Raw genomic sequence first — 11,821 nt, 5'->3', positions numbered from 1 at the left:
GCGGTCGACGTCATAAATTTGTCACAAGACCTAAAAATAAAAAACTAATTATAGCACTGTTTTTTTTTTTTTTGGTTTTTGTTCTTTAATGTAGACAGTTTAGACTGAGAACTTAAAAAGGGAAGTTTTTGGGAATTCCTTGGCAGTCCGGTGGTTAGGACTCTGCTTCCACTGCAGGGAGCATGACTTTGATCCCTGGTCAAGGAACTAAGATCCCTCATGCTGCGCAGTGTGGCCAAAAAAAAAAAAAAAAAAATTTTTTTTAAAAGGGAAGTTTTTGATTCCTTTAGTAGACTGGCATTATAATAGGAAAGATAATTGCATGGCGTTGATCCAGTGACCCTTAAGAATTCAGAATAGTGGGGTTAGTGGCAATTTTGTATTAAAGTTAAATGCCGATCAAATCACTGATATATAATCAGCAGTTTGGAGAAAATAAATATATAAACATACTATCTTTTTCCTCAGTAGGTTCTTTTTGGAACCTAAGCTGTTTGCGGTCAAAGACTGGAGATCTGTCCCTCTTGCTGAGAAGGACCTAGACTGCAAACACTGGAGTGAGGAGTACATATGAATATGCAAGTGGATTTCACTAGATATTATGTTAACTACGGGCTCTCCTAATTCCTGGGGTAAAATAGTAAAAAGTAAAAAAAAAAATTTTTTTAATCGGTAGAAATTACTTAGGAATCCTTCAGAGATGGCATTAGGATTCAAGAAACTGGATAATCCAGGCTAAAGTCCAGTGAGCTAAACAAGCTGCCTACAACAGGCCGTGGCCCAATTCTGCCATCTGCCAAACTTACTTTACCGTCTTAAGAAGCCTCTAGCCAATCCCGTGCTGGAGAATTATGAAGCTGCCTTTTCTTGGGGGAAGATAGAGAATCATCCACTTTCCTGTTCACCCTCTTTCTAGGGATGCATTTCTCCAGTTCTAAGATTCAATACTCCTGCTTCGTGAACAGAGATAAAAGCCAGCAGGGCTAGGCGGGCCCAACCCCATGATCGGACAGGGACCCAACCAAACAAGGGAAAATGGAAGAGAAGAAACTGGGGGGAAATACATCCAAGGCCCTAAAATATCATCCCTCAAACTCCCCCTTCCCCATACCTCTCAGACATCACCTCTGTGACTTTGCCATTCGTATTTACTTTAACCTAATTCACATAAATCTAGAGGGAAGGAAGACACTGTAGGTGATTTCCCCTAAACCCTGGCCTCGGGGATCTGTTACTCTGTCCCCAGTTAGGTCCTAGTTACACACTCGGGAAGTCCTTCAAGGCTTATCTGAAACCCGTGGGTAGGCCTCTCACTTCTGTCAGAGGGGAAATGCCCCTTCCTGAGATGGGCCACAGCTCCTGACCCCAATTCTCTGCACAGCTGGGTCTGTCCCTGCAGCCCCTGCGGGACTTGGTGAGGCGTGACCTCGGGCAAGGGGGTCCTGATGGGCAGAGGTCTGGACTCCTCCTCAGCACCACGATCTCCTTCACAGAAGAGCAAGAAAGCGTGGTCTCTCCGAAAACAGTCCTCGGCGAGTGGTTTGCATCACTTCCTGCCTGGTTTTCCTTTCCTTGGAACATTTTATTCTGTTTTTCTCGGGGCCTCCAAGGAATACAGAGTAGATACATGTAGGGAAAGTCCACAATTGACGAGCTGTACATTTAATGCACAGGGACCTGCTATGGGCCCGACCCTGGGTGTCTTATCAGTCGTTTAATCAGAGTAGCCTTTTGATGTTTCCAGAAATCCTACCGGAGCTGCCAGCTTCAGGGAAGAGACGCATTCATTTGTCCTCTCCTTTGTAACAGGTGGACCGTGCTTCTCCCCACCCCTCATTTTATGGGGCAGCAGTTGGAACCGGACACGAACACCAACGGTGGAAGGAGTGTGGGGTAGCCGAGAAAGAGACGCTTGGCCCCCGCCCGTTTGTATCTCCAGCACATAAACTCCCTACACCTCAGCTTCTTCATCCATAAAATGAGAAGAATATCCATTCTGAGATGGTTGGGGGTTAGAGATAAGGTATATGTGTATATAAAGCATAGTAGGTATTCTGCTTAAAACCTTCCAAATTCCAAACAGAAATGCTGTGTTTCACCTAGAGAAAACCTAAGCTCCTTATGTCCTGTGCAGCATTAGCCTAAGTGTGCCCTGCACCCCGCATGGCTCTTGGCCGCACCCCTCACCTCCATCATCCGGGTACCCTCATCTCCTCCCTGCTCTTCACACACCCACCCGGCGTGCTCTGACCCCAGAACCTCCGCGGTGGCTCCGAGCTGCACCCGGGTCTCCACGAGGCCTCTTCTGACCTCGCCACCCACTTCTCCCATCACTGCTTTTTCGCTTCACAGCACTGAACACTGTCTGGAATGATCCCACTCGTTTATCTGTGTATTCACAAGGGCAGGAAATGGGCTCTTGCTATTAACTCTAACTCTGAGAGCACTCCCCTTCCAGAATCTCCCCCGCGCCCAGATCTCACCTTTCTGCTCCCCAGCCAGCAGGCCGTGTTTGGGGTGAGCCCAGCCTAACAGAGAATTTTAAATCCCGCTTAGGTCTCCGCACAGGTGTGACTGGCCTGCACCCTAACCCAGAGACAGTGACTCCCGTTTCCTTTGCTGACACGGAGCTGCACGCCCCCACGGGAGGGTCTGGCAGAGCTCAGCGTCCGTGCTGGCCCCGTCACCCACAGGTACTGGTGTCGGGACCCAGGCCAGGGTCTGCTGCTCTAAGAAAACTTAAACGTGCGTGGAGGGGCGGCAGGAATAAAGAGACACAGCCACGAGGAACGTGTGTATTTAAAATTCCTCCCCTTCGTTTTCTTCTTCAAAAGAATCAGTCCCCACTTCCTCATAATCCTTCTCCAGGGCAGCCAGGTCCTCCCGGGCCTCGGAAAATTCTCCTTCTTCCATCCCCTCTCCGACGTACCAGTGCACGAAGGCGCGCTTGGCGTACATGAGGTCGAACTTGTGGTCCAGGCGGGCCCAGGCCTCGGCGATGGCCGTGGTGTTGCTCAGCATGCAGACGGCCCGCTGCACCTTGGCCAGGTCTCCCCCGGGGACGACCGTGGGGGGCTGGTAGTTGATGCCCACCTGGGGAACAAAGAGTGAAGATGCGGCAGTCAGCAGATAATGCCAGCTGGGGCGCCTCGGTCACGTGGTGGGTGGGAGAGCAGGCCTGCACGTGAAGGGGGGTCAGGAGGTGGGACGGCGGGTGGGTAGAGAGGTGCGTGTGGGAGAGAAAGCAAAAGCAAGCGGCACTGGGCCGGGTAACTCAAGGGGAGGGGAAGGGCTGGTAGAAACCCTAGTGGGAGACTCAAGCCGACAAATGAGGGTAGGGAAGAGGGCGTCAAGCAGGGCGTGTGTGCAGTGCCAGCAGACGGAGGTTATTATAAGTTCACTCCTTCCAATGGTATCTCGGGTTCCTCTTAGTTATGCTGTCAACGGGTTTAGGGCACTTTCTCTGCCAAGGGTGACGGGCTGTTTAAAAGATCAGGGAGAGGACTTCCCTGGTGGCACAGTGGTTAAGAATCCACCTGCCAATGCAGGGGACACGAGTTTGAGCTCTGGTCCAAGAAGATCCCCCATGCCACGGAGCAGCTAAGCCCGTGCGCCACGACTACTGAGCCTGCCCTCTAGAGCCCGCAAGCCACAACTACTGAGCCCGCATGCCACAACTACTGAAGCCCGCGCGCCTAGAGCCCATGCTCCGCAACAAGAGAAGCCACCGCAGTGAGAAGCCGGTGCACCGCAACGAACAGTAGCCCCCGCTCGCCGCAACGAGAGAAAGCCCGCACACAGCAACGAAGACCCAACACAGCCAAAACTAAATTAATTAATTAATTAATCAATTTTAAAAAAAGATCAGGGAGATATTCTCAAGCAATAAATAAAGAGATGCAAAAGGTTCTGGGGATGGTGTCAGCATTTACCAGGCCCTCTATCTCTGGGGAGTGGGGTTTCTTGGAAGAAAAGCATGGAAATCAAAGAAAGTCAATTAAAACTCTTGCTGGATGAGCCAATCCCCCAAGTTCTGGCAGCATGGAGGGTCCTCCAAGTTGATCCAGCCCAACCTGACAAGGGGGCTACTATCCTGGAAATCTCCCTTCTCCCCACACATACCCCAAACTGGAGCCGACCCCGGGAACTCTAGGAACCTGGAAGGGGCCTCAGGTGATGACTGTGATAATACTCATGGGGCACTGAGAACCGTGGAGCTGGCCCCAAAATGCCTCTCCACCAGGCCACCAGGTCTTAACTGCCAATCTCTCAAATTCATAGCTTTAAAATGCATGAGCTCTGAGAGGTGGAGGTGGGAGAGGCTGCAGCCTGTTCAGCCGAGGTGGGTACCCCACTAAACGAGTTCACAATGATCCATCGTTCCTCTTAAACAAAAGTGGCACCTTGGGGGTGGAGGTGATGCTGAGACAGGGACAAAGGACCAAAGGGACAAGGGAGGAGGCAATGCCACATGACATATTCACTAGACCAGCCAACTCTGCTCTCTTTTCAGCAGTAGCATCTCTTGACCCTGGGGAGGATGCTACAGGGTGAAGTTCAACACCATCCACCCCCACGGCATGTGCTTTCCTGAGAAGCTGCTAAAGGTTCTAGCACTGCCTTATCTCTCTGCTCATAACCCCAGAGCTTCAGCTTAAAATAAGGGGGCAAGAATACGGGGGCCTGTCCTTTTTGTTAATTTCTCCATCACCCTCATATCTCATTCTTTTTTTTTTCCTATTCATTTTACTACTAGCTTGTTTTGTTGTTTGTTTCCATTTGAAAGAAAAAAAAACCAACTACTTGGGGGAAGATCCAGAATGTTTTCACAAGAGTGACCAGAACTGCCACACGAAAACAGACACAGCCCAGGGGAAGGGTTCTGTACGTGGCTGGGAGCAGGGCAGGGTGGGAAATGCCCCCCGCCATCAGCCTCTCAGCTGAGAAGCCAGCGTGAGGTGTCTTGTTTCCATGAAGTCCCAGCAGGGAAAACTGAGACGTGCTCATCTCTGTCTCAAGCAACTGTCACAACCACCTCTGGTGTTCAGCAAACCTCTACATTATTCAAGGCCTGCCAGGGGTCTAATTAACATGAACGGTGGCAGCTGCTTTGACGGTGGACTCGGATGAGACCGTGGGACACAGGACAAAGCAGTCAAGCAGGCACGAGTGCAGGGGCAGCTGCCTGCCCGGCCAGGGCGACTCAGGGGGGTGGCTTCCAATGCTCGACATCTTCTGGCCCTGGGAGCTGGGGGTCTTCCCTGGCTATTCTGTACCCACACCAACCCTCAGAGTCTGGTGTTCCCCAGACCGCAGACCTACAACAGGCTCCCAGCTCACTCCCGGTTAGTGGAAATGTCAGGGCTTCATAATGTGAATCACAACCATATGATAACCATGAAATTTCTTATCCTTACTCTAAATTGACGAAAACTTACAGGGCGAATCATTTTTCAAAATAAACTGGGGAGAGAAGAACACATCTTATGTTAGAGGAGGGAATTACACCCCTCCGGCAACTTGAATCATCTGGTTACTGCATTCTCTGATCTACTGTCAGATCAGAGCTACTTCCACCCAGTCGTCCTCTTCATCCCACTTGCACACAAGCTCATTCTAGCCCCGTTCACTCCTCCCTGTAAGAGAAAAGTCCTTTCTGCCTGACCTATGAGATGTCTGCAGATCTTAGGGCAGGAGAGGTGGAGCCCTTCTCCCTACTGCACTAGTACCCGCCCCTCTTCCAATAATCCTCTCAAGATCTCTCCTGACCTAAAATAAGTGAATGAACGAATTAATGAATGAGATTAGTGTTATATTTGGCTTAAGCCCCTCCCTCTTCCCATCTCATCCCAAAGCTCCCACGGAATGTGCATCAGCCCAAGACCCTGAGTGTCCACCTCTTTCTCCCCATCCTTGGTCTCTCCCTCTGCCTCTCTGTCTGTCGTCACCGAGCCACCAACTCTCACCTTGAAGCCTGTGGGACACCAGTCGACAAACTGGATGGTCCTCTTGGTCTTGATGGCGGCAATGGCGACGTTCACATCCTTGGGCACCACGTCCCCCCGGTAGAGCATGCAGCAGGCCATGTACTTGCCGTGACGGGGGTCACACTTCACCATCTGGCTGTTGGGCTCGAAGCAGGAGCTGGTGATCTCGGCCACGGAGAGCTGCTCGTGGCAGGCCTTCTCGGCTGAGATGATGGGCGCATAGGTGACCAGAGGGAAGTGGATGCGGGGGTAGGGCACCAGGTTGGTCTGGAACTCGGTGAGGTCCACGTTGAGGGCGCCGTCGAAGCGCAGGGAGGCCGTGATGGAGGACACGATCTGGCTGATCAGGCGGTTGAGGTTGGTGTACGTCGGGCGCTCGATGTCCAGGTTGCGCCGGCAGATGTCATAGATGGCCTCGTTGTCCACCATGAAGGCGCAGTCCGAGTGCTCCAGGGTCGTGTGCGTGGTCAGGATGGAGTTGTAGGGCTCCACCACAGCCGTGGACACCTGGGGGGCCGGGTAGATGGCGAACTCCAGCTTGGACTTTTTGCCGTAATCCAGGGAGAGGCGTTCCATCAGCAGAGAAGTGAAGCCGGAGCCGGTGCCGCCCCCGAAGCTGTGGAAGATGAGGAAGCCCTGCAGGCCTGAGCAGGCATCTGTCTGGGAGTGGAGGACACGAGACAAGGCTCTGAGGACTCCCTCACGGGCCTCTCTGTCTGCCCCACTCTATCCCTCAACATTGTCAAGTGGGTGAGATCAAAACAGCCTTGAAGGAGCATGGAAACACAAAGGAGCCTCGGCGGTCTTGGGAGGAAGCGCTAAAATACGGGCAGCAAACCTGCACACACCTCCGGGTCCATGAAGCTTCCAGCCCAGTGGCCTGGTTGGACCAGGAATGAGCTTCCAGAACCACGGCGGTTAATGACTTTGCCCCATGAGGGCCCCAGCTCCTTGCCCACTTCCCCAGCCCTAGTCATTTGATCTTGCGGGAACTGCAGACCTACACATCCCAGCCCAACCTTGGAAGGTGGCTCAGGAAGATAAATGGGTCAGAGAACCTGAGATTTAACATCAACTTTGCCACTTCCGAGTTGTAAAAACTCAAGCAAGTTACTGAACTGAACCCTCCAGACTCATGTCTCTCCTTGGTTAAAGTGAGGACAATAAAAAAATATTCATCTCAGGCTTCCCTGGTGGCGCAGTGGTTGAGAGTCCGCCTGCCAATGCAGGGGACACAGGTTCGTGCCCTGGTCAGGGAGAATCCCACATGCCATGGAGCGGCTGGGCCCGTGAGCCATGGCCGCTGAGTCTGCGCGTCCGGAGCCTGTGCTGCGCAACAGGAGAGGCCACAGCAGTAAGAGGCCCGCGTACCGCAAAAAAAAAAAAAAAAAAAAAAATTCATCTCCTGAGGTTGTGGTGATAATTAAGCAAGGACCTGACAGTTAGCCATCACCAGAACTAAGAGAGTTCACAGGTCACAGAACTTCCCCACTGGCTGTGATCTATGACTGTGCTCAGTCCCGTGGTTCTGAACTTTGGGGATCACAGACGGCTCCGAGACTGATGAACCCTACTAGCCCTCCTCTAAGCAGAAAATTCGGCATCCTTAGCTCCCAAGTAAAGAACCCCTGATCAAGCCCAACCTTTTCCGTTGTACAGATTAGGAAAGGGGGCTCAAGTAGACAAGGGACCCACCCTGAGCTTTCTAGTCAGACCAACCCAGTTCACATTCTGACTTGGCCACTTTCTAGCTGTGGGACCCAGACCAAGTTATTGAACCATCCTGACCCTCAATCTCCCCATCTGTAAAGTTCAAGGACAAGACCTCCTTTGTATCATTATTTAGGGGATTAAGCAGAACATATTTGATATTGGTAATGGCGTTTGTAAGTGCTGAAATAGATCTTCCTCTTCTCTTCCAAGTTAAATGCTTTGTTAACCTGTGCTGCCAGGAAGCAAAGAGCTTCGCCTTTCTCACACCTGGAATTTCCCCAGACACCACTGTAGAGCATCTGTAAGTGCTACCGGGGCATCACCTGGAGTGCAGCCCAGAATGTCCAGCCAGAGGAAGGGGCGTCAGCCCTGTGAATGCCTCTTACGGAACGTAAGCAGAAATTCCCAAATCTTACGCGTTGATCCTGTAGCCAGGGGGTACGTGCCTCCACCCAGCCTGTTCAGAGAGGTGAATCCTAGTGCGTCCAGCTCACCAGCTCCCTGCCCTTGTAAACACGTACCAGCTTGCGAATGCGGTCCAGCACCAGGTCGATGCTCTCCTTTCCCACCGTGTAGTGGCCCCGCGCGTAGTTGTTAGCCGCATCCTCTTTTCCTGTGATCAGCTGCTCTGGATGGAACAGCTGGCGGTAGGTTCCTGCCCGAACCTCATCTACCAAGAGAGGGGACCATCAGTCTTACTATCCCAGAAGAGACGGCTCCCTCCCCTCTAGAATACACATGGCACCTCTACCTACTGAACTCCACTGAGGTGGGACCAGACAACCCTATAATATACCTGCGAGGCTAAGAGAATTCCAGGGTAACACAGGAACTAACAGAGCCAGAAGCCAGGGACTCAAGCAGCAATGAGAAGCCAGCTGCTCTACTGGCTGGACCTTAAAAAGCCTTGGGTTTACAAAGCTGGCCAAACCCCAAAGTTGATTGCCTCTTCCCCCTGGACCCACAAGGCTGCCCTCTTGTTTTTCATTCATGCTGCAAAATTTACCCCAGAATTTAACCCGATTTCACTTGCATCCAAATGTTCCAGGGACACAGAGAAAGATTCAGAACGATATGTCTGGCTTCTAGGCTCCCCCGGAATTGTCCCAGCCCTAACCTCCATCTCTGGTGGCAACAATACACGTCAGGCATTAGAGATATTTCAGGACAACTTTGAAGCAAAGCTATGTTCCAGGCTCCAGAAGAGCTGGAGCCCAAGAGAGGCCGCGGGGCCGGGGGCTCTGCTCACCTCCAAGGTCCATGCACAGTGGACACACGGCAGACCAAGGTGCCTCAGGCCCCACCTGCAGCCCCTCTCTTCTCCAGGGTCCCTCTGCTCCCCCAGGGAAAGCACCCGTCTATGCAGAGGCCTGGGAAGCTCATCTGCCCTTTCTGTATTTGTACAAGTGTCCACGGGATAGAAGGCCTGGGGTCTGTGGCCCTAGAAACAGTGTTCAGGCACCGCAGGCAGCGCCCAGACATCCCTGGGGGACTTGTCCACCTTCGCTGGTGAGCAGGCTTTGAAGATGAGAAAATCCTGATGAAGAGCGAGGACTGATCCAGGGGGTACTGGGGCCGGGGGAGCTGGGAGAGCAAGAATCCTGCCCCAACACACGTCAGAATTCCTGTTCCCTAAGATGCAGATGAGGTTCATTCTAACCTACGGCAGCCTCTGGCTGTAAGAGAAAGTGCCTGCTGCTATATCGTCTCGTGTGCAAGATGCTGCAAGGTTATCCCAGGCCGCCGGGACAGACTGCAATTACCGTAGGATTGGAAACATACACTTTGGGAAACTGACTGTTTGAGGGTGTCTTATACTCTCTGAAATTATTTGTATTTTGACCCTTAGTATTTAATAAACAATGTTGGCAATGTCGGTCCATCTCAGCAGATTTCAGTGGAGAGCACTAGGTTGGAGCTTTAACGGGGAGCAGAGATCTGTGATCCCCACTTGAGATCCCGAGACTGCGGAGAACTCTAGGAGCCAAGTGTCATGTGGTGGGGGCTCTGGATGAGCCCCCCCTTCCACGTGCAGATCTGCTTCCCCAGACACCACGGCCTCTGCAGTCCGGTGCTGTCCCTGTGCGGGGACCCCGGCCCACACTCACCCACCACGGTGGGCTCCAGATCGACCATGACGGCCCGGGGCACGTGCTTCCCGTTGCCAGTCTCGCTGAAGAAGGTGGTGAAGGAGTCGTCGTCCGGGACCTTGCTGGCCTGCGTGCCCAAGGTGCCGTCGGCCTGGATGCCGTGCTCCAGGCAGAAGAGCTCCCAGCAGGCATTGCCGATCTGGACCCCTGCTTGGCCCACGTGGACGGATATGCATTCCCGCTGCGGGGAGAGAGCAGCCCAGTCAGAGCCCCAGCCTGGCCACGCCTCTGCCCCAGACCCCCAGGCCCCCAGGCCCCCACCTCTGAGGACTTGTCCAGCCCTGGCACTCAACAGGCAGGACACCCATGCCTCCTGCCATGCCATGCCCCAGCCACGTGGGGTCTGGGCACCACAGCATCTGGATCAAGACTCGGTTCCAAAGAAGCACCGCAGCTTTGTGGTTTGCTGTAGAGATTGCTTTCCAGGGTTAATCCTTTGTGTCAAGAAAAGGAAAAAGAGGGCAGCTGCGTAGAGGAAACTGGGCTAATTCCAAACCACGACACTCCTGCCCGGATGGAGCCAGTCAAAGGAAGAACCAGTGAGAACAGCAGAAACCACCCCCAAATCCACTGCCATGCCCGGCACAGTGCTCCCCCGCTTCCTGCTGCAGCCTGAGTCTCCCAGCCGCCGCCAGACACACACACACACACACACACACACACACACACACACACACACACGCTCCCTGTCTCCGCATCACAGAACAGAGAAGCACACGGTGGAATGTACTTTGGAGTCTGTATCATGGGTGTCATTACTGTTCTGGCTACAAATGTAGGAATAAGAAAGGATCAGTACATCAGCAAGGAAGGGCTGGGAGGGGACAAAGTAGGCGCCTCCTGAACTCTGAGGGACTGAAGAGTTCCTCTGTGGCCACCATAACCTGCTCCTTCGCCCACGTCAGGCCAAGTGCTAAGTAAAGCTGACCTTTAGAGTGTCCTTTTCTCCGTGGTACTCTGGTGTGAAGCTACAGTTACCTGATTGGTCCTGGTACTAACTGCTTAGGATGGGGAGGGGTGTGCGTGTGTGTTTGTGTTGTGTACATTCGTGTGGTGTGTATGTGTGTATATATGTGTAAGTGTGTGTGTGTGGATGTGAGTGAGTGTGTGCTATGGTTTTGCTGGGACGGTGTACTCGTCACCCCCAACACCCCACCGGGGAAGCAGGGCCCCCGCCAAGGAGACTGTGTGCTCGAGACGGAGCTGGGCAGGGAAGCATGTGCCTGCTGTGCGGCCTTCTATTCTTAACCGTGACCCGACCTGGCATTTTCCAGCTCCGGGGAACCCAAGCCGGGAGCAGAGCCTCCAGAGACCGTGGCTGGGCATGGGGTATGGGACTCCTGGGACCCTGGGGCTCCCTGGGTGTGGGCGCAGGGAAGCCAGCGGTGTCAGGAGCCGGTGCCCTAACACTTGTACAACGTGGCACTGCTCCACACCTGTCTCTGTGCCCTGGCCTCTGTGCTTCTGTGAGCCTGGTGGCCAGGAAAGGGTTTTGCTCACAGCCGCCCACACCCCAGGGCACAAATCTTGCCTCTCAAGTTACATGCTGTGCTGTGTGGCCTGGGCTGAGTTACGTAAACCCCCTTCATCTGAAAAGCATAAGCTACCATGATCATTTTTGTCGTGGTTGTCCTTATCTGTATCCTTATCATTATGCATTTTCATTCCTGGAGCTTCACTCTCCACCTGGAAGAGGCACACGTGGAAAGCCGGAGACCTCAGGCTACGTTCCTCTCACAATGAAAGGACTTTATCTTCGGACTCAATTCAGGCCTAAGGCAGCAGGGTCCTTCCCCCAGGAACCCCCCATAACCAGCAGCTACCAACCAGACCACACCTTCACATGCAGCTGTGGCTTCCTCGGGGGGGTGTGAACTGAGGGGACCCTGGAGAGACCTGAAAGGAGCAGGTCCCACATGTTGTCCTGTGACCCCACCTCCCAACCATCCTCCAGGCATCCCCTGGGCCTTT

General features: G+C 53.1%; 1 protein-coding gene across 2 annotated transcripts; it reads right to left on the bottom strand.

Moving 5' to 3' along the window:
- Positions 1-2,781: 2,781 nt before the first annotated feature.
- LOC309797500 (tubulin alpha-8 chain) lies at positions 2,782-10,028 on the bottom strand. 2 transcript variants are annotated; one of them, XM_082646015.1, is made up of 4 exons: positions 9,809-10,028; positions 8,222-8,370; positions 5,967-6,647; positions 2,782-3,093 (listed from the first exon to the last, which is right to left on the bottom strand). In XM_082646015.1, exons 1-4 carry the CDS (start codon positions 9,834-9,836, stop codon positions 2,800-2,802), a joined length of 1,152 nt encoding a protein of 383 aa, XP_082502141.1. In that variant the 5' UTR covers positions 9,837-10,028; the 3' UTR covers positions 2,782-2,799. The 2 variants fall into 2 exon arrangements, with proteins under 2 accessions (XP_082502141.1, XP_082502140.1); XM_082646014.1 differs by having other exon boundaries at positions 5,967-6,603; positions 9,809-9,933.
- Positions 10,029-11,821: the final 1,793 nt, after the last annotated feature.

Source organism: Mesoplodon mirus (genome assembly GCF_964341445.2).
Source record: "Mesoplodon mirus genome assembly, contig: HAP1_SCAFFOLD_655, whole genome shotgun sequence".
Lineage (NCBI taxonomy): Eukaryota > Metazoa > Chordata > Mammalia > Artiodactyla > Ziphiidae > Mesoplodon > Mesoplodon mirus.
The sequence above is the reverse complement of the archived record's forward strand: the minus strand, read 5'-3'. Positions and strand labels throughout refer to the sequence as shown.